The sequence below is a fragment of the Eurosta solidaginis genome, chromosome 4 (assembly GCF_040869045.1).
Source record: "Eurosta solidaginis isolate ZX-2024a chromosome 4, ASM4086904v1, whole genome shotgun sequence".
In the NCBI taxonomy this organism is placed as follows: domain Eukaryota; kingdom Metazoa; phylum Arthropoda; class Insecta; order Diptera; family Tephritidae; genus Eurosta; species Eurosta solidaginis.
This window is the reverse complement of record NC_090322.1, coordinates 7036876-7064436: the sequence shown is the minus strand read 5'-3', so window position 1 is coordinate 7064436 and position 27561 is coordinate 7036876. Positions and strand designations below refer to the sequence as shown.

General features: G+C 34.1%; 1 protein-coding gene across 2 annotated transcripts in view; it reads right to left on the bottom strand.

Annotated features, from left to right (window-relative positions):
* The window catches only part of Lgr4 (Leucine-rich repeat-containing G protein-coupled receptor 4), a 162449-nt gene that overhangs the window by 17320 nt on the left and 117568 nt on the right, over window positions 1-27561 (bottom strand). For both annotated transcript variants that reach the window (XM_067779896.1, XM_067779897.1), the window contains exons 10-15: window positions 26771-26911; window positions 20013-20084; window positions 8685-8828; window positions 8264-8380; window positions 2223-2458; window positions 1942-2056 (exon numbers count right to left, since the gene is read on the bottom strand). In XM_067779896.1, coding sequence (XP_067635997.1) covers window positions 1942-2056; window positions 2223-2458; window positions 8264-8380; window positions 8685-8828; window positions 20013-20084; window positions 26771-26911 — 825 coding nt within the window. The remainder of the gene's footprint in view (window positions 1-1941; window positions 2057-2222; window positions 2459-8263; window positions 8381-8684; window positions 8829-20012; window positions 20085-26770; window positions 26912-27561) is intronic.

Below are 27561 nucleotides of genomic sequence, written 5' to 3'. Positions count from 1 at the left end.
TTTATTAATTTATTCAACTTAAACATATGCATTTCGGACAGACCTGCTGTCCATCATCAGCGACGCTGTTTGATGTTGCTTTGTCCAGGACTTGAACCCAGGACCTTCGGTGTGGCAGGCGCAGCTGCATGGCATAAACGTTCGAAAAAATATAGTAGTTGCGCCATATGAAGGTGAGCATAGGTTAAATCTAGGCATGAAAGACTCAATACTCTTCACGAGGAAGCATTAAGCAGTCAGCAGCCGACCCTATCATCTAGCACCAATTTTCTTGGGCTCTAATAAGTTGAAAATCGTACAACGAGGAGTTGGTGTGAATCTGAAGCCGTAGTTTATTCTTCAGTGCGACCTGTGCTTAGCTATGGCTCTATAATTTGATGGGAAACTCTTTGGTAGAACTACAACCTATCGCCACTTTGCGCGCCATTTTCTGAACATCGGTACAAAACGTCTTGCTGGAGTCTTGACTAGCGAGCCACTTAGGTCACAAAGGCATCAGTGTCATTAATATTTTTTTCCTTGGGCACTATAAATACCAGATTATAATTGCCACCAGCTGAAGACTGAAATCAGTGTTAATTATATTCTTGGAATAACAAAGAGTTATATATATTTTTACTCCCTTGGTAGATGCATGCATGCAACTTTTAGCTACATTTACCCACACCATGGATATATCCATTATTCTGGGTTCTAGGTCACATTGAGGGTTGTAAAAAAAGGTTAAGGACATATAAGAGCTCTGCAGAATGAAAAGTCACAACAAGCCGTAGCACATCCTTAGCAACATCCGAGGCTTACAAGAGTAAAACTAGATATGCGATAGTAAGCGCCACTTAATCCGACTATAACGAAAATAGAACAAGAAGTATTCGGAGTAAAACTAGCAAAACTGGCAGTCGGAGCCAGACTTAAAGCAGTCCACGTTATTCATGAACTTTAGCGCGTATGCTAGAGAGAGGGTTAAGCTTTTTGGGACATCTGATAACTCACGTTTGTTCAAGCAAATATCTGACTCACATTCATTAGGTTTTGACTTGACAGCTTAATCGTGAAATCCCCTGTATTCCTGAGCCTAGCACTCCTTTAATTTCAAAGATTTAAAAACAGGAGTATGTGATGAGAAGAAGATGAAGCAGATGAAGAGGAGAAAGGAAGTAAGGAAAGTATGAAAAAAATGTCGATAATGATGTATATGCATGATAATAAAGATGCTTGTGGTTAGCTTTCGGTACGGAAACCAAGGCAAGACAAGAAAAGTCAAGTAAAAAAAAGGAAAGTTAAGGAACGAAGAGGAAATGAAAAAATAAAAGGTAGGGAGAAAAGATAAAAAGTCAAAGCCGAAGTCAAAAACGAAACAGGACGGTGTGTTATTAGTTTGATATCGAATTATTAATAGTTTGTTTTCGATGAATTGTCAGCTTATCGGTTTGCTATCAAAAAATCTATCGATTTTTTATCGAAACCATGTCTATAATCTATCGAAATGTAATTTATAAGTTATCAAAAATGTATCGATTTTTTATCGAAAGTTATTGATTTGTTATCGGAGTATTAACAATTTTTTTATCGAAAAGTTATCGATTTTCTATTGGTTTGTTATTAAATTTGCCGATTACTTGTCGAGAAGTAGTCCATAGCTATCATAATGTTATCGATTTGCTGTCGAAATGTTATTGATTTGTATAGGAGTGTTACCAATTTGTTATAGGCGTCCTATCGATTTGTATCCATTTTTTATCGAAATGTTAACGGCGTGTTATCAATTTGTTACTTATTATACTGTGCAATATAATTTGCAATAGCATGCAAATGGCTTCCGAATATTTGGTTGTTTTTGTTCAATTTCTTTCGGCTCCGAAACAGACAAAGCACAGAAATGCAGTTTTTTTACTACACAAATTAAAAAAAAATTTTAATAATTAATATTGTCACTCTCACCTCGTTTTACGACTGTCGCGTGGTTTTAAGGGACGTGTCACCGACATCAAACGATCCCAAGTGACCAATGTCAGCAGCAGAGTTGATGATTGACAGCTGAATGTGCTGAGGAAGCCTACAAAAATTCAAGAAAAAAAATATATAAGAGAAGTTGTCAAATAAACTTAAAAAAGGAGACACAAATATTGAAAAGGAAGATTTTCAGCTTGCCTTTAAATCTTTATTAGCTTTTTGAGTTTAAATTCAAAATCTTTATCCCTGCCATGATTGTTTTTACTTACCCGCGATATCGCACCATACGCTTTGACGCCATAATTCATCGTAGATTATGTATTTACCGCGAAATTTAATATCAGCACAAGCAATTATTGTCAGATAGATGCCCATAAGGAAGTCACTGGCAGCCAAGTGACGCAAATACAAAGAATGCTCAACATTGCTGCGTGATTTATAGAAATAGCGACCTAAAAGCACGAGCAGATTACCGACGGTGGCAATAAATGCCATTACCCAAACGCTGAAAAGGAAGAAGAAATGAAATGCCATGATAAATGGGGGAGTCATGGGGTCAAATGTGGCAGTGGTATTACTATACAGGGAACTAAATATTAAACTAAAATCTGGCCAGAAAAAAATATAAATGGTGAATTTATTTCCTGCCAAGCAATTATTAAGCTAATTTTTAGATTATAAATCTAAGCACAAACGAAATTATGAAATTCCGTTGATTTTAAATTTTAAATACAAATGTAATTTTTATAATCGATATCAGCTGTTCCCTTATCATAGCAAGCGACGATCTGTGCGCCATTTTAATCTACGTATATTCAAGCAAAATTGCTGCAGAGCGTTGCTATAAGCGATTAAGTGCTATACGTCCACCGCGGCTTATTCCACTATTCATGCCACAGCTGATGGAAGCATCAGCTAAGTGTTAGCTTCAAATAAACTACAAGCCCGCTTTTTCACTACGAGAACTACGAAATAGTCAGTACAATATCAGCTAAAAATACCAGTGTATACCAGTGGGGCACTAGAGAGCTTCGCAAAACTATTCGGCGTCAACCTACATGTAGCGTGATCGCAGCGACAGAAATTCAGTAAAACAAGCAGTCAGCCGAGTAATGCTTGTACTTCAAGCCGCAAATATCTCATGCGTGAACTCTATACTCAAACAATACGCTGAAGTTCTGCAGGTCTGCCACTAGGCAGGGGCAACCCCCGTCTATACACATTATATGCCTTTTTAACATTGGCATGTTATTGGCACACATTCTTGACTTTTCAGTAAGGGCGTCGTGCCACTCACTGTAGACATTAGGATACACCGGACCTTCCTAGCTTGAAGTTGCCTTAGTAAGTTTATTAAAACCAAAAACTTGTTACTTTTTTTAATTTGTGCACTAAATATTTTTAATTGTCGTTTTCTTAAATTAAGTTTTAATTTAGCTTGTAACAGATTAAGTAAATGAAACTGGTCATGCAAGCCAGGCGTGCATTAATGCAATTAATTTAAAAAAAACGTGTAGAAAGAGAGCAAAAATTTCAAAAACAAACTTTAATAAAAAACACACAAAAAAACGAACACAGAAATTTGACAACAACTTGCAAGTACTTCAACTTTTCTATTTAGCAGCTGTGGCACGTTGTCCTGCGTGAAAGTCAAATAACCGTAAAATAGACAAGAATAATGTGTGTTTTGGAGAAACTAAGATAAAGTTCTTGCTTTGACGGCGGCGAGTTGTAAGTTTTCTGCTAAAAAAGTTCTTTTGGAGAATGTTTTTATTTTATTTTTTTATTTTCTTGCTTCTGCATGACACTTTGCTTTTGTGCGACTAAATAAGTCACACTCATTGCTTTGTAGCTCACACAGCTGCCACGCTTTAAAGGTCCTGCGAGTTATTTGCACAAAATGTTACGTATACGCAATGGCGTACGAATTTACTAACTTACATAGCACATGCAAATTTCCATCATAGTTAATTTTCGAAAGTCAGTGTAGCGGATGAGGTAAAAAATTAATTTTAATTAGAATATGGGCTAAATATATCAAAGATACAAAGTCACTGGCTAAATATATTTAAAAAATAATAATAATAATAAGTTTAGCGACCAACAGGCAAAATATGTTAAATTAACTGAAAAAATAAAATAAAATAAAAATAAAAACACTGTTTCCAATCACGCTCAAGGTCTAACAATAATTATTTTATCTTATTATTGTTATGATGCATTTTTTCTTAAATGAAAAAATTTGTTTAATTATAATAGAAAAAAGAAACAAATTTTTAGACAACTGCCAAAGCTCGTTGTATAGATCCACTTCGGGAACTGCTAAATGCCTTCATCTGCAACGTTTAGGCTAAGTTTATGATCGAGCGCAATCGCATCGCGCGATGCGATGAGAAACGCTCCATCACTTTTTACATTTTCGCTACCGTTATCGCTGGCGATTGAGGGTTTATAGTAGAGCGAAATTGCAAGCGATGGAATGCTCAACAATATAACTCAACATCTTTTTATTCACGTTGTGGCAGTGTAGAGAAAGCAACATGCGTACATTAACTCGTAAAATTGTATGATTAGAAAATAGCTATTTGTTACGAAAAAAATATTTAAAAAGTATACATAAGAAAAAAAATATCAAGTGCATCCAATCGCAATTGTGGTAAACTGCATGACGCAAATTCCACAAACACTGCTTGTCACGTATCTTTTCAATAAAAACATCCATATTGTTTCGCTAATTTCGCTCAACTAAATCAAAATATTTTGGTTGCAAATTTTCGTCGCTTTTGTCGCTTGTAATCGCTCAATTCGCTTTACGCTAAATCGCTTTGTCATAAACATCTCCATATGCACTAATATAATTGATCGCTAACAGCGATTCTCGTCGCATCGCGCGATGCGATTACGCTCGATCATAAACTCAGCCTTATACTGTTTTCACACAGAAACTTAATGATCTCATTTCACCTGCTAATGAAATCGTAAATTTTTTGCTTTCACACAGAAGTAACTGCTCGATTAGTATGAAGGATGAGACAGACAATCATGGCGGAACAATACAAGGTGGGAGCATAGTGACATACCTACAAACAAAAAAAATTCCATGTACTTGTAAATTCGATGGACAAATGTCAAAATCATACTGCGCCGGCAGTTGATGTATCAAATCAAATAAAAAAGGTTATAATCAGCTGTTCGATGCGGCCACCTTGTATCGTTCCGCCATGCAGACAATGACATTTGCTTTGAAAACTAAGAAGCGGAAACGGAAGCGGAACGCTGCCAACAGAGTTGCATTGTGCTTTTGACTTCATTAGGCATTCGATTAGCTACTAATGAAATAATAATAGATTCGAATTTTGTAGGGAAGATTGAGCTCAATAAGCGTCTTAATGTAGAAAATTGCCTTTATTATTCAATAAGCCGTCTGTGTGAAATTAGTATTAGGCACCGCTGCTCGAACCCGTGATCTTACAAGTCAGTAGGCCGATATAACAATAAAAATGTTTAAAAATAAAAACGCTAAAAATGTGTGCATTTACAAAAAGTTTCTATTTTATTGTTATAGTTTTTCTATTTTCTATTATTTTTAATTTTTATTTTTAGCAAATTTAAAAAAATTAAATATCGTATTTTATTTGATAAAAAATTATTCCATTTTACTTAAATTTTGCTTGAACGAGAAAAAGGAAGGATTGCAAAATTTTTCTCGATTTTATTGCTCTTTGCAAATCAAAAAATATAAATTCTTTTTAAAAAAGTAAATAAAAAAATAACTAAATAAAAATTAAATAAATTTTTTTTCGAATTTTTTAAAGTTTTCTGTAAAAGTAAATTTTCATTAGAAGCATTAATTTTTAATAACATTAGAAATATATTTTTTTAAATGTATATTTAATTTTTTTAACTCATTTGAACAAAAACAGCAAAACTGGTGGAAAATTTGTATGCAAAAGGAAATATTGAGAATAAAAAGAAATATTTTTTATTTTTCAAATTATAAGCATCACAATATGCTAAAAAAGTTATAATAGTTATAAAAATTAACAAAAAAACAAGTAAGGGAGGCTAAGTTCGGGTGTAACCGAACATTATATACTCAGCGTGAGCTTCAATTGTACATATCATTTCAAGTAAATTACTTTTCTACATAACACGTGGCACCGCCTGTTAAAAAAATGTCTCCCCATTTCCTCTTACAATAAAACTTGGTAAATGAAATATCATTGTTTCAAAACTATTTTTCGCTAAGATATAGCTTATTTTATTCGTCCACGACCCTTTTAAAAATCTTGTATATAAAAGTGGGCGTGGTCCTTAGCCGATTTCGTTAATTTTTCTTCAAAACATTCCTTATAGTAAAGGCAACCTCTCTGCCGAATTTTGTTACGATAGGTTTAACGATTTTTGATTTATGATTAATAATATTTGTAAAATTGATTTTATCACAAGTGGGCGGTGCCACGCCCATTTAAATTTTTTTTTTTATTTTTATCAAGTCTCAATATCAGTCCACATGTCAAATCTCAACATTCTAAGTGTATTATTTACTACTTAATCGGGTTTTTTGTGTTTTCCAAAATGTTATATATATAAAAAGTGGGCGTGGTTATCATCCGAGTTCGCTCATTTTCAATACCAATCTATTCTGGGTCCAGATAAGCTCATGTACCAAATTTGGTGAAGATATCTCAATATTTACTCAAGTTATCGTGTTAACGGACAGACGGACGGACGGACGGACATGGCTCAAATTTTTTTTCGATACTGATGATTTTGATATATGGAAGTCTATATCTATCTCGATTCCTATATACCTGTACAACCAACCGTTACCCAATCAAAGTTAATATACTCTGTGTGCAAAGCACTCTGAGTATAAAAAACATTTTTTTAAGTATTTTCAAATATTATGCGAAATTTATCCTTTTAATGAAAATTAATGTTTGCAGAATCCAAACATTTTAAAAACTAAAAAAAAAAATCATTCTAATTTTTTTCATTTTTTTTTTTTTCAAAAGAATTGATAATTTTTTATAGGCAGCGAAATTTAAACTGGAAAAACATAAGTTTTTCCAATTTTCCTTTTTTTCTTCTAATTTTCAATAAAAGTTGAAGTTTAGAGGAATCATAATATCGAGCCCTAATAGCAATTTTAGTGTAACCCACAATAACAAAATGTAGAGAGAGGGTGTTTAAGGTTCCGCAACATACTTAGTTCCAAGTGGCATAATTCCAAGGAAAAAACTTGGCGTTATGTGACTATAAAAGAGGTGAGCTAAAACCAACTTTTTTTTCGAATTTCGTCCTTTGGAAGCATGGGATGACACCTTGAAAACTTTCTCCCTTAAAGTTTTATATTTCTCGGTCACACTAAAGTTGCTGTAAAGGCTCGATACATTAAAATAAAATTCTAACAACTAAATTATTTCTTTTTGCTTGTTATTTGAAATAAATTGAGATTTTAAACAATTATTTTTTTTAATAAAAAGCCGAGAACTGCAAACAAAGTGATAAAAAAAATTTAGACTTTGTTTTACTGAATTTCTCGGACGAATAAGGACAACCCGGAAACAAAAATCGTTGTAAATTTCGGACCATGTTATATGCAAATTTTTAAAAAATATGTAGCTTTTTCGAGTTCGTACTTCACACATAATATTATTTAACTTTTTCGTTTATTAGTCGCCGAGCATGCTCTATATCTTGCCTCGTTGCTCGTTAATCAATTAACCATTACGCTGGTAGAGCTCTTACCAACATAGTCACAGTTTAAATGTTGGTGAGAACTAATGTATACATACATACCTACTACGGGATGCCAAAAGAACATATCGTTGATATTGGAGTGCTACAAAAACAAGTGAAATTTCGTGCCTTTAATGCGCACCATCAGCTCTAACACCCAAACTTAACAATTGACACTTTGGTCAAATAATGTTGAACTAGCTTGTTTTTGGAGCTATCTTTAATTTAACTTATAAGAGCACATGTCGACTGAACAGGCAGAGTTAAATTCCTTTCAGCGCGATTAAGCGCTTGGGGCTGCTTGTAGGGTGGCTAGGTCAGTTTGAATAAAAATTTAGGCAGGTAGCCATTTTAAGTCATACCTAACTTGTGACTCACGAACCTTGTTGCTGCCAAAAGTGTTCTCAAACTGCTTCTTGAGGAAATTAAATCTATATACAGTCTATAGATAAATTACTTCGTAGTTGTGGAGTGCTTTAATACAAAAACCTTCCTAACTTGCATTAATCTTTGAAACCATGAAGAACTTTTGTGGCGTTTGTCTGCCATTTAGATATTTGCTTACCTTGCACGCAATATTTGATTATCCAACAAGTGATAAGCGCTGCTAATGCCATCGCCACGTGGCTCACAGACGCGCACATGCAGAGCGGCGCGACATAAATGGAACCACGAGAAATAACTGAAATAAGAAGATAAAGAAAAATAAATGTCTAGACTTTATGCAAATGTAAATATGTACAAAGTAAAATAGCAAAAATCATGAATTTACTTATATACACAAATACAAGCACACAAGCATGCAGTACACACGTACACTTGACACACGCAGCCGCGCAACTAAACATCATGGCCCTAAGCAGATAAACTACAGCTGACTATGCTGACTATGCACGCACACTTACACATTTACTATATTTCACTTAACCCGATAGCATATCGCATCATGTGTAGTTACGTAAATGACATTAGTTTTCTCTACTCACATATAATTCAAATTCGTTAGATTTTGCAAGACACGCGGATCCAATGTCTTGAATTCATTGCCAGTCAAAAGCAGCGATGTCAGATTCTGCATACATTCGAAGGAATCTAAATCGAAATGTGCCAAGCGATTGTCATTCAAATGTCTGTTGCATGGTGTTGGTGTAAAAGAGGAAGTAAGAAGAGAAAATGTTTTTAACGATTTAACAGAAAAGATGAAAAACATGCGAAATTTTGCTGCTCATAAAACTTTAGTATTAGAATAGCAAATGTCATAAACCACACGCTGAGATGTGAAGGAATGCAAAATATGAACTTTTATTTGAAAATAACTATGTGTGTGTATTTGGGTGCCCCCTTTTCAGATGAAAAATTCAAAAATTCAAATTATCATACAAGAGAATGCGGACTATTTGATGTTTGCTTCATGTGTTCATTTACCGTAATCCTGCTCTGATCAGCTCATCACAAGTGAAGGGAACTGTTACCACTCAAGCATGAGTGACAAGAACCGAGATCATGCCCGTTAAAGTGCCCGAAACCGTGATCTCACCGGAAACGTGAAACGACCGGAACTGTGGTCATGCCCATACATTAACCGTGAAATGTGATCATAACCTTAACCGGAGATGAAATCATAACCCTAACTCTAGTCGTAAGGGAGACCGGATCCGTGATCATAATCATAGCCAGAATCGGGACCTTATCTGTAGCTGCAACTATTACCATATAACCATAACTGTACCGGAAACCGTAACCCCAATTACTTATAACACAAGCTGTAACCATCATAACGTTTACCTTTACTACAATCATAACTTACTCTAACCGTAACTAAAACATCAACGGTAGCAGTCACTGTTACCTTCGCCGTATTCGCAATCTAGCCGTTCCCGCAATCATGAACGAACTCGCAGCCGGTACCCATAATCGCACAGTTAGCCATAAAAAACCCGAAGTCACGGTAGCGACACTTTAATCTTAGCTGTATCCATAAGACATATCGTAACCCCAAATTTAACAGTGGCCATAACTGTGCTCTCTAAATCTTAACCGTAGTAACTCGAGCTGAAACTGTGAGCGCACCCGTGATTGTAACTACAAACTTGACTGTAACTGTGAGTAAAATGAGCAGTACACTTTTTCATTTTTAACTTCGCCTTCGTCGTCAACACCGTCTATGGTATTTCTTTTCTTTTCATTATTATTACTTCCATCAACAGAATTATCAATACCATGCCATAATAATGCTCACAAGGTATCCTTGTTATTGCCCATTCTCCTCTTCTCTTCAGTTTATATTTTCCTTTTCTTATCAATTTGGTGTACCTTTTCCCTTTGATTAAATTTTCTTTTTTCAGCTTCTTTTCCTTCTTTTCTACGTCCAGTTCCCCTTTTTTACTTCCCAAATTATATGGCTTTTTTTTTACTTTTACGTTTGGTTTATGTTAACTTACTGAGTCTTTTCTCTCTTTGTTTCTAACTACGCTTGTGTCAACTCAAGCATGTAGTTCCGCGTAACTCGCTAATGTTCCTATACTAAGAGCAAAAATTTGTCACCTCAACATGAAACACCCTAATTCGATTACGTTATGTATTTGTGAACCTCATACTAGATTCTTCAGCAGAAATTACATACTGAATAATTTTAACGAACAACGCAGAGGCGACATTATGAATATTGTCATGTGAACAACATACGACATGTGTGATAATTTGAAACCCATGGCATATGAGTAAAATAATCAGCCACTCACGCAGGCTCAAATATGTATATGTTTGTATAAGTAAATAAAAATATTTAAAATTTGGTCAGTTTTCAATCGAAGAATAAGTTAAAGCTGAGGAATTTAAAAACGCTTTTCAACAAACTGGCTTCAAAAATACAATTTACATTAAGTTGTACATGTCCTTCTCGGTTTTAGCACGAAGTATGGCTCATTATAAACGTTTTAAAATATATGGAAATAGTGTGTTAACTAGAGTCGTTTTGAGAATGCGACTCCTAGCCTAAGGGCCATATTTTCGAGCCCCACGTTGGGTGCGCCGGTATATATGGTTGGAAAAAGAAGTTTGTTGCCTAGGTTGCAAACAAGTATGCCGACATTCTATGCTAGCCCATCGTTTTGAGCATAAGACTCTTAGTCTAAGGATAATATTTTTGAGCCCCATGTTGGGCGCCATTTTAATTTGGCTTGCAATTGGTATGTGATTGGAAAATATTTATAAGAAGAAATAAAGACACGTATAGAAAGCATAGAAGAATAATTTAAAGGCGTTAGGTCCGTTGCGTTGCAAGGATTGTATAAACTAAAATTTCCGTGTATCTTTCGGTGGAATTTTTATCTTTAACGAGTACATGAGTATTTTCGTCTAATTGAGGATTTTTCGCTGGTTGTTTGCTGAATCATCTTCCTCACTTTGATACACTCTAAACGAAGCGTGAAAAAAACAGGAAAAAAATTCAAGAAGAGCAGCTGAGCCAACACGTGATTGGGCTAGTACTATAGGAGATAATTATGTCAAAAGTAGACTACCCATCTGAACATACAAGGGAGTTATGACTAGAGATGCCACGAATAGTGAATTGGCCGAATACCGAATACCGAATATTCGGCAACGCTGTCGGCCGAAGCGCCGAATATTAGGCCGCCGAATATTCGGCACAAAATACATGCTTGTCGGGGTGAGTTAGTTATGATGAATCTTAGTTGTGATGAATCTAGTAGTACCGATGACGATTCTTCTCCAGTTCATAAGAAAAGAAACTTGAATGAAAATGATAGGACTACTGAAATACACGACGGTTTGTGGAACTGCTTTGAGGAACTCGCTACATATAATATGCGAAATGCTAATGATGAGGAGGACCTGGAGAATAATGCTGTCGCAAACGAGTTGGATTTTTATTTGAAAACAGTTCGCCTAGATCGGAAGGTGGTTAGTAAACGAAAAACAATACCCAAACCTTTCGAAATTTGCTAAAGTTTATCTTTCTTCTCCTGGAAGTAGCGTGTATAGCGAGAGGTTATTTTCTGAGGATGGTAACATTTACGATGAAAAGCGTTATCGTTTGCTACCCAAAAATGCTGAAAAGCTTGTTTTTATCCATCATAAATTACAACTGATGAATTTTAAATACAAGTGTTGTAATTTGGAATAAATACATAATTTTGAGTAATATAACGTGTGTTTTTTACAGGATTTGGTATTCGGTAATCGGCCGAATAATACGTACTATTCGGCCGAATACCGAATAGCAAAAAAAAGTGGCCGAATAGGCCGAATACGGAATAGTTGCCGAATATTCGTGACAACTCTAGTTATGACCACTGAGTAACGTTTTACTAGTTTTTAAATATTAAGCACGTAGTTGAAGGAATATTTTAGTGGGCGGCATAGCATTCATACTATGGTTTATGGTATATGGCTTTATAATAACATTGGCGCTCGGTTTATTAATTTAGATGCGAGTAAACTTTACACAACAGAATGTGTAAAATTCATAAAGAAATTTATAAATACTTTGACTGAACCCATATATCCTTGCAGCACGGTTTCATATTAAAAAAAAAAAATTCCCAAAAAATTTCCCTTTTTGGGAAATTTTCAAAAATGCAATTTTTTTTATCAAAAAAGACAAAATATTCGCAAGAGATTAGTAAAATTTATTATCGAGTCACTAGGACCAAAAATCCCTATTTATTATTATATTATACAATTATTTACCCTAAAAAATGTGTAAGACTAAATAAGGGTTTGAGGATTGAATTAGAGGCTAAACTAACTACTTTTTAGACTTTTCTTATAAAGCTGAGGAGAGGAAAAAATTGTGAAATTTACGCAAGTTGGTCGGTCCAGCTTATTTTAAAGACAGTACTAGCGTCCACCGTAGTGTAAGGGTAGCGTGTTCGCCCACCATAGCGATGCTCTTGAATTTACGGCCCACGAAGAGCAACATCAAAATCTTTAAAAAAAATGTTTTCAACTGGATAGGAATGTTTCTGTTCGGCAAAAACTCCAAGTGTATTTCTACAATAAAAATCTTCTCAGAGAAAATGTATTTGCTTTGCAGCTGCCATTCGGAGTCGACATCGTCGTAGGTATATCGCGTCTTTTATATGTTCTTTTTTTATAGAAGCTTAAGAGTGGATCTTAGGAACTTGGAAGCTTACTAGATCTTTGACATCGTTTATTAGTTTTTCATAAGAATTCCAGAGAGAAACTAGAAAATTTTACTTGAACCATAAGTCCCCAACTACCTTCTAGATGCCTACAGGAAGAACGAAAAACTGATATCAGCGGTTTTTCTGGCCACTTATGAAAAACCAAGATACTATCAAGATTTTGAAGAGCCTTAATTGCTCTCTCTCTCTTTCTGTATCTTTTTCTAGTTTCAACGGCGAAAGTGCCTACTAAACTCGTTTTGTTTTGATTTTCCGACAGGGTGGATAATTGATGTATATTGGAACGGTTTTCCGTCATCACTTTTCAAATTTGGTTTGTAGATAAGCCAAATTTGACAAGGGATGACGGAAAATCATTCCAATATACATTGCTTAATAGACCTTTTCTTAAGTGAGTAAATGAACAATAAATCGTTATTCTAATAAATTGCTTCTGTTATACCTAAAGGGTGGAAGTTGAAATGGACCAATACTCCGCTTTCATCGGCTATTAAGCAATGCTAGCCTATTCCGAATTCGTCTAATCTTTTCATACATAAGGTGATTCCAATAGTCCGATTTTCCTTTCATAGAAAGAAAAATGTCTTTATATATGGTTAGCGCATTTCATATAATTTAATAAATTTTTGAGACTCGTTTCAAATTTCCTTTTTACTTACCTGTAGCGATATCTAAAACAAATATCAGAAGCGCCTAAAAGTATGCCACATTTAGTGTATTCTATATGTCCGACATACTCTACAGCAACATTTAAGTTAGTATAGATCTATAAGAAACATTTAAACAAAATATGGTCTGCATTTAGGCGCCTTTGGTAATATTCTGTAACGATTAAACTTAGTGTAGAACCTGATTTCTTTAACCAAAACCCTCACAAGTAAAGAAAACTTACGGCCTAACGCACATACATACATAAATATTTGATAAATTTAGCTTTTTGGCTAATTTATTTTCTTCCGTTTTAATATTCTTATAAGTGTCTACTCCTAAAAGTAGGCTGCATTAAAAAGTTTAATCAAATAATGTATAAAATAATGTTCCTTAAAGCTTTTAAAGTGTTTGCTTAATACACATACTTTGAAATGAAAAATTGTATGCTGATTGATGTATATTTGTCCATTGGAAAATTACTTATGTTCCCTATTCGTCTCACGAGGTTTGCATAGGAAGATGATGAAAGGAAAATTTCGCTTGTTGCTTATTCTTGCTATGTAAATACAGGAAACTCTGGTTTGTTTATGTGTTTTTTTTATATAGAAATAAACAAAATACTGTTTGTTTAATAAAACATTGAAAAGGTCTAACATCTTTGACAGGTATTTTAACTTGAAAATTTTATTGTTAGTTTAAATGTATTTGTAATCTATGGCTAGACCGCTAGCTAAGAACAGGTTTTACAATTTATTAAATTCTATTCCTAAATGGGACACTTTGAATACGAGAGATTCTAAGCGCTTGATGTTTAACAACATATTGAACTTGGTAAATAAATACGACCTTTTTATGATGAATTGTATGAGTTCGTGTCATTTATCGCTATTGCTTCTCTTCTGGTACCAGCTGATTCCCATATGGGTAAAATATGACGCAGATTTAATTCAAGTAGTTAAGATATATGCACAAATCGTCTCATGCCTTTTAAACTTTAAAATTAAATAAAGAGTTCACAAAATATTTCGGGCGATAACAGTATTAAAAGTATTGACTCGCAGCCAGTGCGAGAGTTAAAACAAATTTTGTAAATAATTAAATTTTCAATAGGATGAATTTGAGTGCAGTATAATATCCCGATTTCACAGCTTCAATTTAATTGTTTTCACCCATCAACTTACCTCCAACTGGGTCAAACGTGACCCGAGTACTTTAGGTGTAAGATAATATATAATTTCCAAAGTCGTGGTGATATAACTCCAAAATGCTTCATTTAACGTCAACATTTAATAATATTTTTATGTGTAAACATATTTGCTCACGGTATGGGGGAATCCTGAATCTATGCGTAATGTGTAAAGTGTGAGCGTAAACGTAAGATAGTGGTACGATATATGGGTGATATACATACATATATAGAATGTAAATGCAGGCATAATGTATTGTTACGAATATTAGCAAAACTAAGGAGTGCTGCCAGCTCTAAGCCGATGCTAAGCAGGGACGTGAATGCACATCAATAATTCAATCATTATGTATCTACATAAACGAAACAATAACTGCGTCTACATATATCTACCATGTACGTATACGAGCAGCGGAGAGTCAATACACTAACACATGCATATATCTGAGATACTCCTATAAGTATGCAATGAGAAAAACTATAAAATTGTGCAATTGTAGTTACAGCTGAGAAGTTTGAGAGCTACTGGACTAGTAGATTCTAGAAGATGCGAAGGTTGAAATCAAAGAGTATAAAAGGCGACAATCGTAGAGGCGCTGGAATTCAATTTGATTTGAGTTGTCAAGCAGTTACGACTAAGACGATATCTAGCGAGCAATAGCAGTATTATTTTGAAAGTCAGTTTCATTTAAGCTATCAGTTTGGTTATTAAGATATTCGTTGCACAGTTTGAGTGTTATTGTGAAGTATTTTAATAAAGGCCATTTTTCCATTCTTCAATATTGGAGTTATTTATTCAACAGTTTAGCGATACGAACCTAGCAAAAGGGCAAATAAGAGGATTTGCAGCAAATTCGTTACAGTATGGTATTGGTAAGCTGTAGAGTAATAGAGAATATAAGCGTAAGAGTAGTCATTACACTATAGCGTCATGTGGGAACAATGTACACGGTGAGTTGTTATGAGCGAAATCACACAGCAAACTCAAGGCAAACATGTCACCTATGAATTAAAGTCTCCGCCCATATGGTAATTTTTGTGCATGCAAGTGCACCAAGTGATGTATACACTTTGCTGTTTTGTTGGAGACAAAGTTTCAGAGATACAATAGCAAACATGAGGAAATACGTAGTTTTTATTACTGATACACAAAATGTTTACAAAAACAAAGCACGTGGTTGGGTATTTAGGTGTAAGTTGAAATTGTTTTCTTTTCACGGGTTTGATCGTTGTATCATCTAAGCCTAACCTTGATAAAGTTTATGGGTCAGTTGTGGCCGGTATGTTAACTTTATAGACCACAAATGGGTCAAAATTTTACCAGAACATCTAATTTGTGCAAAAAATTGTTAATAATATAATATTCATGAAAAATTAAAAAATTAGTATACGAAGGGCTGAAGACAGTTGGTAAGTATTTTTTTTTTAATCATTTAGTAATAATAATTTTTTTAACGGGAAAACGTAACAAACGTAACGTGTTTTCTGCTTATCTATGTCTTTTTTTTTTTTGCATAACATTTCCCATCAGGGAAATGTTCTACCAAGCGTATTCCTATATGCAAGCCTTAGTGTCACACACTAAAAGAAAACGTGGCTTGTTTAACAAATAAGTAAAATACGTAAAAGTAATTAGTCTTTCTGTAGGTAATAACCAAAAAAAGGCAAATACAAAAAAAAAGAATGATTTAGCGTCCATATTTCTCATTTTCAAATTTACTTTTCCGCATGTTGTTCACCTTTTTTCTGTTTCTTTTTCAAGCAGTTGCGCCTACGCATGAGTTTAACAGCTCAGTTTCGTTTATTATTTTAAAATCGCTTTTAACGTGGTTGCTTTGGCATGTGCCAATTGAAAAATTAAGTTTGTGCCCCAGCGAGTAATTTGCAAGCATTGGAAAGGTAAAAGTAAATAACGTGTGAACTGGCTTCATATCCCAAAACCATAAAACAAAAGAACCGATGTCAAGGAATTTTCCTGCATAATATTATTTTTTTTTAGTTAATTTCTTTTGAGTGAAAATATTTTACAATTGTATTTCAGTGTGTCAATTAACTGCTTGACACTTGAAATTGATGATTACGTGCGTTAAGCGAAATTGCGTATGCGCCCCCGCACACCTTGCAGCACTTACAGCGAAAGAAAGGAAAGCTTGAGATCTACCTTATGTTTCTAAGATGAAAGAGAGCAAAACAAATGTATATGTTATCTTTATCTTCTGAACATTGAAAATGAACCAAACCTCTTAAGCAAAAATTCTTAAAAATTATGTTTCGCTATTCATCTCAAAACCTTTTTATATTTTCCGCATGTTTTCGGAAGCCATTTGCTCCAAGACTTATGCTTTAACTCTGAAATTGGCTTCAATCTGCTTTGGACACTTTGAGATAGCAATCACAAAGCATGACGCTTAGTTGTTGAGAACTTGCATTAAAACAAAAGAGAAGAAAGTAAGAATTTTTTTTAAAATATCGATCCACCTTTTCATGCCAAGGATGCAATACATGGAACTGACAAAGTACGAAGACATTTAAGCTATATCTAAATTAGATCTCTGAAAATCATCAAATATATACTTAAGCCCCTAAAGGTAGGCAATATTTGGTTAACAGTATCCTATATTCGCATTCTATCCCGCTCTATAACTATCACTTAAGCTATCTCTTAATTAAATATATAAAAATTTCAGAATATTAACGTAAGCGCCTAAATGTAGGCAATATTTATTTAAATGCTTCCTAGATAAACACTCGTAACTCAGTTGATGCAGACGAGTATTTCGGACATGTAGAACACATAACACTAAATGTGACATACCTTCAGGCGATTCTGATATTGGTTTTAGATAACCCTGGAGATAAGAAATGTGAAATCTGTTTCAACCCTCGCTTGACGCTAGTGGATCGAAAAAGTATTTTACTAATCACATGTCATTTTCAATGAAAAAATTTTATTTTTGCAAAATTTCCCAAAAGGGAAATTTTTTGGGAATTTTTGTTTTCTGCTCTTCAAAGCACAAATAGTTTCAGCATTATTATGTACAAATTTCGTTGTGAACTTGACACATTCCATTGAATTAAAATTTAATCACAACTAAATTACAATACATCAGGAATGTACTATACAGATTTTTTTTCAATTTTTTTTGCTTCCCAAGGCAGTCGGTTCTATATACTGGAGCGACTCGGGATTTTTCCCGACCAAGGACTGTCATTTCAGTGTAACCCCATTTAATTTGTGTAACCCCTACAGAAATTTTTTGATACGAAATTTTAGCGTAATATGTTTTCAGCTCTGTGTGGCACATCTTCCCTTTTTTGTCAACTACGAACTTCTTTAAAAAAACTTTAAAAGGCCATACAATCTCTTTTATAGCCTACTTGAAAGAAATGTCACGCGGATATACAAGTTTTTACGTTAGTGGCGCGAAAATTCACTATATCTACTAAGCCCTTGCTAGTTTTTTAACTTCTACGACAGAAAAATTAAATTCCCCAAAAAGGAACTTTTTCGCGATTTTTTTAAATAAAATTTTAGCATAATATTGTGACGAATATTAGCAACACTAAGGGATACTATCATCTCTAAGCCGATACGATAAACAAATCAATCATTATGTATACACATATGTACATACAAGCAGAGGAGAGATACTCACAAAAGTATGCAATCATCAGCAAAGTAGTTCTCACATATACACATGCATATATCTGAGATACTCACAAAAGTATGCAATCATCGGTGGAAGTATTACTTACATATACACGCGCTTATGGTTATGCGAGAGGCTATAAACGTGCATCTGTAGTTTATAGCTAGTAAGTTTATAGCTGATAACTAAGTAGTAAATTCTAGAAGAAACTCCTCGAGGTATGCGAACGAGACAGCAGAGAGTACAAAAGAAGCGAAAGCTGAGTAAGCAGAAATCAGTTTGATTTAAGCACGCCATTGGTTGCGAAGTATAAGTGTTATTGTGAAGTATTTTCAAAGTAGTATAATAAAGACCATTTTGCATTATTGAATATTGGAGTTATTTTATTCAACAGTTTAGCGATGCGAACGTTAGCAGAAGGTTGCAAATAAGAGGAATTTCACTAAATTCGTTACAATATGTTATCAGCAAACAAGGGGTTGTGTAGCGCAACATATAGCTTCTCCAACCCAATTGTCAACGTCACCTTCGAGCTGCGAATCCCGTTTCACTAACAGATGAGGCTCTGGCGACCCCAAGCTCCTCATGGAACTTGGGGGTGGGGAGGGAGGAATGGCCTGAAGGTTCAATGTGGCCATATAAATCGTTCCCGAGATGGTCGGGCCAGCACCTTAATGGTGCTGTGTTACCGGAGCGTATCGGATCTGTATCCGACAAAGGACCATCACATCGATAACACTCCCCAAATCCTTCGGGGAGTAACCTAATCGCTACAACAACAACAACAACAACAGCAAAAAAAAGCAATACACCAAAGAAGCATAACTCTCTGTTGCAAACTTGAAGAAAATGTTAGGAAGATATGCAACTTTTTGACGCTAGGGGTAATAAAATTAACAACCACTACTTAGCATTTCTGATTTTTTTTTTTAATTTTACGGCATTAAAATTTAATTTTCCAAAAGAAAATTTTTTTAAAACGAAATTTTAGCGAAATACGTTTTTAGCTCTGTATGGTACACCTCCCCTTTTTTCAACTCTGAATTTCTAAAAAAAAGCTTTTAAACGGCTACTTAATCACTATTACAGCGTACTTGAAAGAAATTCCACGAGGATATGCAAGCTGTTGACGTTAGGGGCTCGAAATTTCACTACCACTACTAAGCCCTAGTTAATTTTTAAACTTTTACGACAAGAAAATAAAATTTCCCAAAAGGGAAACTTTTCGGGAAATTTGTTTTCAATGAAATTTTAGCATATGTTTTCAGCAAGCAAAAGCATATACTACTGAGACCTTTTACACCAACGAAGCTTCAATTCTCTGTTGCAAAATTGGTTTCAAGTACTATGTTTAGTAAATACAGTTTATATTCATCACAAAAACAACCCTTTTCCTTAGTAGATATAATTTCAACCCGTAAGTTTAATCCTAATCCTTTTATCTTAAAAATCAATTTACCGATAAACACTTTAAATAACATCGCATATGCAAATTAAGTTGAGCATAAAGTAGCATAAAAAAAAATTATAAAAACTTAGTAAAATGTTAAGCTCGAATAAAATCGAATCACTGCTTTCTTCAAGAACTCGTTTCAATTTCAATCGCTTGTCAAATATGTATTTAAATGTAAATGTTAAATGCATATTCATACTCACAGACCCTGTAGCAGACGTAAAGGGCAAAATGTGCGTGCACCCAGCGTCGACAAAAGATTTCCAGCTAAAAATCTGAAAAAAAAAAATTTTAAAATGTAAATGAATAAAAGGAAATCAAAAAGATTGAATTACTTAGCGTGCAGTATGTCAGCAAGAAGAGTAAGAGAAAGAGAGAGAGACAGACAACATATCTGATTCTTAATAATATGTAAATATCCTGTTTCAAATAATATTAAAAGTTGTGCAAGCAATCGTGTGCAGAAATGTGTGTGTGTATGTTTAAATGCGTAGCTATTTTCTTTTACCTTAGGGGTATTTTAATAAGAAAATTCCTTAAGCAAAATGTTGATGCTGAAATATTAAATTCGCAGTTGTTATTAGAAGGGTTGTGTATCGTTTATTAGGTGTTATATTCACACATACATATTCTATCTAATATGCATGTATTGTAATACATCTGCAAAGTATACAGAAGTATATATTGTTTCCCTGACTATACTGTAAATTATTGTTTTGTGCGGTTATCCACCAATTTTTAGGGCAACGACTCTCCTATTTGATTAAGGTAGCATATTTTTTAAAACACAATACTATGTATCACACAAAGCATACACCAATAGGTAACCGTCATATATTTCTTATTCCAATACATATTAAGATGTACTGCTTAGTCCTGTTTATTGCCCAGCTTCACCCACTCCCTTTTGTGCTATCGCATATGTGTGTAACTTCAGGAGCATAGTTTTTCCCGCAAAAGCCGCACTGTACCGCAATAATTCATACAGGATCATCCGGTTAAAGAATATAAATTCCATGTTAGCTTCTCACTTTAGTCAGTTAGTTACGCTTTGCAAGAATACCTTAATATGACACTTTTAGTAGCACACCTTTATGCGCCTCATTAGGCTTGTGCGCACAGCTGAGACAAACCTTTGCTTCTTTTAGAAAACAGGAGTGAGTTTAAAAATTTAAGGAGGTAAATGCTTTTTGTAGATATTAATGAAAAGAACTGTGATCAACTGAAATAAAATAGTGCCAAAGGTTGATTCTGACAATAAGTTATATTAAAAGATATTATTCCAAAAAAATTTCGAGTACCAAAAAAAATTTTTTTTATTTTAATTAAAAACAAAAATGTTAATAATAGTAAATCATTTTTTCGCATTAAAGACACATTTCGCATTTTTATCATATTAATTTAAAAAAAGTGTTAAAAAAAAAGAGCTCGAAACAGTTGAAAAATTTGTTTATTAAAAGAAACAAGTAAAGAAGGCTAAGTTCGGGTGTAACCGAACATTACATACTCAGCTGCCAAATTATAGATTGCAAAACTTTTAAATTACCTTCTTTTAAAAGTGGGCGGTGCCACGCCCATTGTCCAAAATTTTACTAATTTTCTATTCTGCGTCATTAGGTCAACACACCTAACAAGTTTCATCGATGTATCCGTCTTTGGTAATGAATTATCGTACTTTTTCGGTTTTTCGAAATTTTTGATATAGGAAAAGTGGGCGTGGTTATATTCCGATTTCGTTCATTTTAAATAGCGATCTGAGATGAATGCCCAGGAACTTACATACCAAATTTCATTAAGATACCTACTCAAGTTATCGCGTTACGTTTTTTCGCCCAGATCATTTTGATATATAGAAGTCTATATCTATCTCGATTAGTTTATGCCGTTACCGGGTACCGTTATGCGAACAAACTTGATATACTCTGTGAGCATGAGTATAAAAAAGAAAATCGAGAAAAAATTTGTTTAAACAAAAACTATGAAGAATTCTAGATCAATCCTCTCCCTTAAGATGTGTCATCGATTTTATATATTGTATCGGTATTTGTTTCACAACAATCACAATTTGCAAACTGTTCATAACAAATCGATAACTTTTTGATAATATATCGATAATTTATCGATAACAATTAGATACATTTTCTATAACAAATCGATAACATGGGGATAACAAATTGGCACTATTCCGATGGCAGATCGATAACTTTTGGATAATACATTGATAACCTTTTGATAAGTAATATATTTGTAAACAACAAATTGACCACTTTTCTATAAATAACAGAAAATTATTGATAAATTGATTGAAGAAAGCTCTTCTCTCCTCCCCTCACCTTTCTTTTCCTATTCTCTTCTCTCCTCTCCTCTCCTCTCCTCTCCTCTCCTCTCCTCTCCTCTCCTCTCCTCTCCTCTCCTCTCCTCTCCTCTCCTCTCCTCTCCTATCCTCTCCTCTCCTCTCCTCTCCTCTCCTCTCCTCTCCTCTCCTCTCCTCTCCTCTCCTCTCCTCTCCTCTCCTCTCCTCTCCCCTCCTCTCCTCTCCGTTCTTTTCCATTCCTTTCTTTCCTTACCTTTCCATCCCTTTCCTTCCCTTTATATTCCTTTCCCTGCCTTGTCTTTATTTGTCTTATTTGATGACGTAAATTTTTCCCACATTATGCCTCAGTACCGTTTACGCTTACATTATGCATTCCGCCATATAGCACACCACTTCCCAACACCACGCTTACGCTTCCATTACGTTGTCCTTACATTCGGATTCCCAGATATGACGGTAAAAAATGTTTTGCATCGGACTTGCTGTGGACCAATCGGGATGATCTCAAGGTGCTCATTAGCATGAGCTAAACATATCTACGGTGAGATTGCTTATTGAGCTATTGCACCAATGCTCCGACGGTAGCACAAACCAACAAACTCTCTTGCTGAATCTGGGAGGAGAAATATGAGGCGGTTCTTCACTTTCTCTGGTCATGTCCAGGACTGCACACAAGATGCCTCAGATTTCTGGGCGCACTATTTTGAGGTGGAATTTTTCACTCTTAATTTAGTTCATTAGAGAAAGCGAGTGGTTCATTGATGACCACTAGGAAGTAACCCGACACTCACAATGTACAAAAATGTCTCCGAGTAAAAATTTGGGAAATTCTCACGCACGCCTTTTTCACTTTACCTATCCTGGCACATTTTTATCACACACTACGCACTGTCACTGTGAATATTAGTAACACGGAAGTGAGTCTCGAATTGCAGCTAATGAAGATTTTCCTACCACACCGGAAACGAAGACCGGCAGCACATCCTTTTCATTTCCTCCAAATTTATTTATTTGCACTTTTTCCACTGAATGTTAAATATTTTTTGACCCCTTACTTGACTTCCTCTGACCTTGTAACCTTTTTCAATTGTTTTTTTATACAACACATCCTTTTACTTGCTTTGCCCATTAAAGCGATTCAACGCCACTTTGAAGATTATATCATATTTCGCAAGTATTTATATTTTTCGGTTACTTTTTTTGGCGTATCATATTTATGTTCGCTTTCATCTATAAATTTGTTTTCAGACTGTTTTTGAACTTGTAAATGTACTTAAATTCGCGCATATCAACATCGATTTCACAGGTTGTTGCTCTTTTGGGCTTTTATAAGTTAAAATATTAAATTGAGTAAATGTGCTTCAAACGAATTGTAGAAAAATTCAGGCTAATTGGAAATCGTGCTTTGACCTGCGTTTGAAAGCTTTACCCCCCCCCCCCCCCCCCACTCCTTATAAAATATTCTAAGAATTGTGGTTAGGGTTTGGTATGCAGCATACCAAAGCCCAACGAAACGTGATATTGCGAATATGAATTTTGCTTTACTGGTTGCCCCTGATATAACTAAGTTTCCGAAAATTAAATTTTAATAAACTCAGCAGACCAAATCATTGTTTTAATTCTCAAATCAAGTTGACAGCTGAACAGCTGCCTACGAACTTTACAGCAATGGAATGGCTGCTTACTGATGAGCAGAATATATTGTGAATTATCAATATACATCTAATTTTTAGAGTGTAGATGAACGGTAAAGCCCTATCTTAACAATTTTATTTGGCATTTTCTGTTGATTTCAATCATAGAAAACACGAAGTAAGGACTTTTGTTTGATCAAAGATTTCAAATTCATAAGCTACTATTAAAATACTTAAAAGTAACAGGAAAATATCCCCATGAGTCTCCAGTAGTCGTTTCGAAATGAAGCAAAAAAAACTCTAATATGGGTTTACTTCTGTGCATCCGAAGAAACTGCACTCGCAAAAAGGACTCGAAAACGACTTATTCGGCTCCGCGCTTAGAATAAAATCATTCAATCAATTGGCGTTCCAAAAGCGATCTTTTAGGAGGAAAGTTCTATGTGAAATGAGATTAACTTATATGAAGCATAGTTTACTGTTCTGTATATATTAATCATTCTTATAAAATTTCCCAAAAGACATATTTTAGGGATTTTTTATTCGAGTCCTTTTTTACCTATAGTTAAATAGTACTGCGTCCCAATGTATTTTGTTAGGAATGCTGTTCACACCTTTTCTAAGCAACTCACACAGCTTATCAAAGAGTCGTCAATAAATAGGCCATTCGAACTAAAGGCAAAAAAAAATTCAATATAACTCCAAAACTACTATTCTATGTGTCCGAAAATACACCAATAAAGCACAAGCCACGTATAAAAACCGGCTTGAATATGACTAAGAGCAATTCAAAATGTTTTAAAAAGGCAGACAGTTTCGCAGATATTTCGTATTAATTTTATGGCTCTCCGAACGCCCCTGTTTAAAATAACTTTTCACTTTTATGGAGCTATAAAACGATCGTTCACATGGGCATGGCTGAATAAAAATTTCACTTTTTAAAAATTTCCCAAGAGGCAAATTTTAGGGAATTTTATCAACGAAAACTTAACAATATAGTTAAGTAGTACCGCGCTTCAAGGAATTTTTGGAGGAATAACATTCACACGTTTTCTTATCAGCTCATCAGAGAGTCTCCAATTGACGATTCGAAATTAAGTTAGGACAACTATAATATGACTCCAGAAGTACTCTTCTATGTGTCTGAAGAGAATCAAAGACAATTTCTGCAAAAAAATTTAAGCCAAGGCTGCGTTTGGACTACAAAACGTTTTCGAAATGCTTTAGAAAGAATTATACGGATTTGCAGTTATTTATATTCATTTTTATGACTTCTCTCGGCGTTTAAAGCTAAAATTTTCACTGATTTTGCGCTCCAAAAGCGATATTTTAAGAAACATCTTTTGCTCTTTTGCTAAGATGGAGATTTGCGAATTCTTCATGTATACATCAGAACAGAAAATTTGCTTTTTTTTAATATTCCAAAAGGGAAATTTTCGGGATTTTTTTTTTAGTTTTTTTTTGGGAATTTGGAAATATTTTGTATGAGGGAAATCTTTATTAAAATATGATAGTAATGAAGAATAGTTTACTGTATCCGGTTTGGTGGAATTCTTTGAACTTTGTGTTTTTTCATTAAAACAAAAAATTAACATTTTAAAAAATTTCCCAAAAAGGAAATTTCAGGGAAATTTTGTTAAATCGAGTTTTTTAGTTTAATAACATTAATCTATTTGTTTAGGAACTTCATAGCTCATCATTGAACCGCCTTCGCTACACGCCTTTGGCGTTATCGAATAAATATCCTTATACATATGAGTCTAGTTGCCTTATTTCATTGCGAAAGCTATTTAACAGTAAAGCATGTAAAGTATGTATCTAAAATTTCTATATAAGAAAATGTACTGCACAGTGATGAACTGTCGCTAATATAAATATGCTTTGTGGTGGAGCGTGAAGGATTTGAAGAGAATATTTGCTTGCATCTCCTAAATGTATGCGATAAAACATGTTGTTATTGAGCGCTAGCAAATATTACTCATACTACCAGTGGTACCCCTCAAAGATACAGCTCAGTACAAAAAAAAATGTATTGCATACAGGAATAAATAAATAAATAATAGCAATAATTTATATTTCCTAGTGCAAGTTTTATATGCATTGATATTACTCAAACTTGTCAAACAAAAACAAAACTAACTTTTAAAACTTTCTTTTCACACCGATTAGTCAAAATTTTTTGGCTGCTTTTAAATTGAATTCGTTCTACATTACAACGCATTAAACTACCGAAACCATTTTTATTTGTTACGATTTTATGAATTTATAAATCCTGCATAAACATGTACCATAAAAAGTCAACAGTAAGTTATTGTAAAATAAATTTTCAGAAGCACTAATATTTATGTATTTTTGCTTTGTTTACGAAATTCTATATAAAGTTAAATCAACGCCAACACTAAATGTGGATATGTATGGTAGGTGGATGCCAGCTGCATTAAATTTACGAATCTTACTGTTTCCTAAGCTTCCGTTTCACACATACACATACCATACACATGCCGAAATAAATTCCCAAACACACTGAAGCCAAAGCACAAATAAATAAGTTCAACATGTTTCCATGTAGACACACATTCTACTTACAGCATATGCTTACATAACACATATACATATAAACATATACATATATGTACATATGTAGTAAGCACTTACATACATATATACATATGGATGCTTATTAACGTAAAAGCTAGATTTGTTTGAATAAAATTTTCAAAACAGCTGCTTTGCATGTAAATATTTACAAGTCTGTTCATAAATATGTGCGTCTATGTATGGGTATCATATGTATGCAAGCCGCCAAAAGAAATGCTAATGTATTAGTGTACTTTTCTTTTTATACAAATATCGCACTTTGTGTACTTAAGCAAGTTATTCTACTCAAATCTGATCGCTTTCTTTCCGTTTCTACTTCTACCTACAATCTCTCTCTCTCTCCCTATTCTCTCCTCTCACATTTACTGCCATTGCCCTTATAACGGCAAATATTATCATATTGTAACATACTTACAAATGCAATAACCGCGGGAATGTAAACGAATTCCGTCCAATGTCAGTGATGCGATTATGCGCCAACGATAAAGTATGTAATTTGGGAAGTAATGGAAACATGCCTGTATGAATTTGATGGATGCGGTTTTCATTGAGGTAACTGTAAAATGGAAAGCAAAGATATACATATGTTTTTAATATAATTTGCTGAAGCAATGTGCACGCAAAAATTTTCAATTTTCGCTTAACTCGCTAAACAAATTTTTAACATTGTTCTTACCCTTTGCTTCAAAAAGCATTTGTATATATATATGGATAGAGCTTTTCTTTAAAGCACACAATCACCTAACTCTGGGTAAATACTGGAAGAAATTCTAAAAAACAAAGAAGAGTTGTTGGCACTAGTTGCTCAAATATTTACTTTTTTAAGGACTTCGCGAAATTTTTATCTTATTAGATCGAAAAATTTAATTTAAAAAAATCCCAAAAGGGAATTTTTTGGTAAATTTTCAAGGTGAAGTTTTGGTGTTAACTTATCCTTTTCTTCATGTACTAAGTGTCAATAAACGCCTAGAAACTAAAAGATTGTATGTTAAAATTTAAAACAACGAAAAGTCTCACTAAAAGTATTTTTTAGAAATTTTTTTAAATCAATATTCAGTGTGAAGTTATAGCGTATACAAATTATTTTAAATTTTTGGAATGTTTTTTACTTAGGGTTTCGGAGAGAAAATGGCATCTGAAAAAGACTTCACAATTATGTATGTTTATTTACAATTTATGTACAATTAGCTTAGGAACCAACCGCTA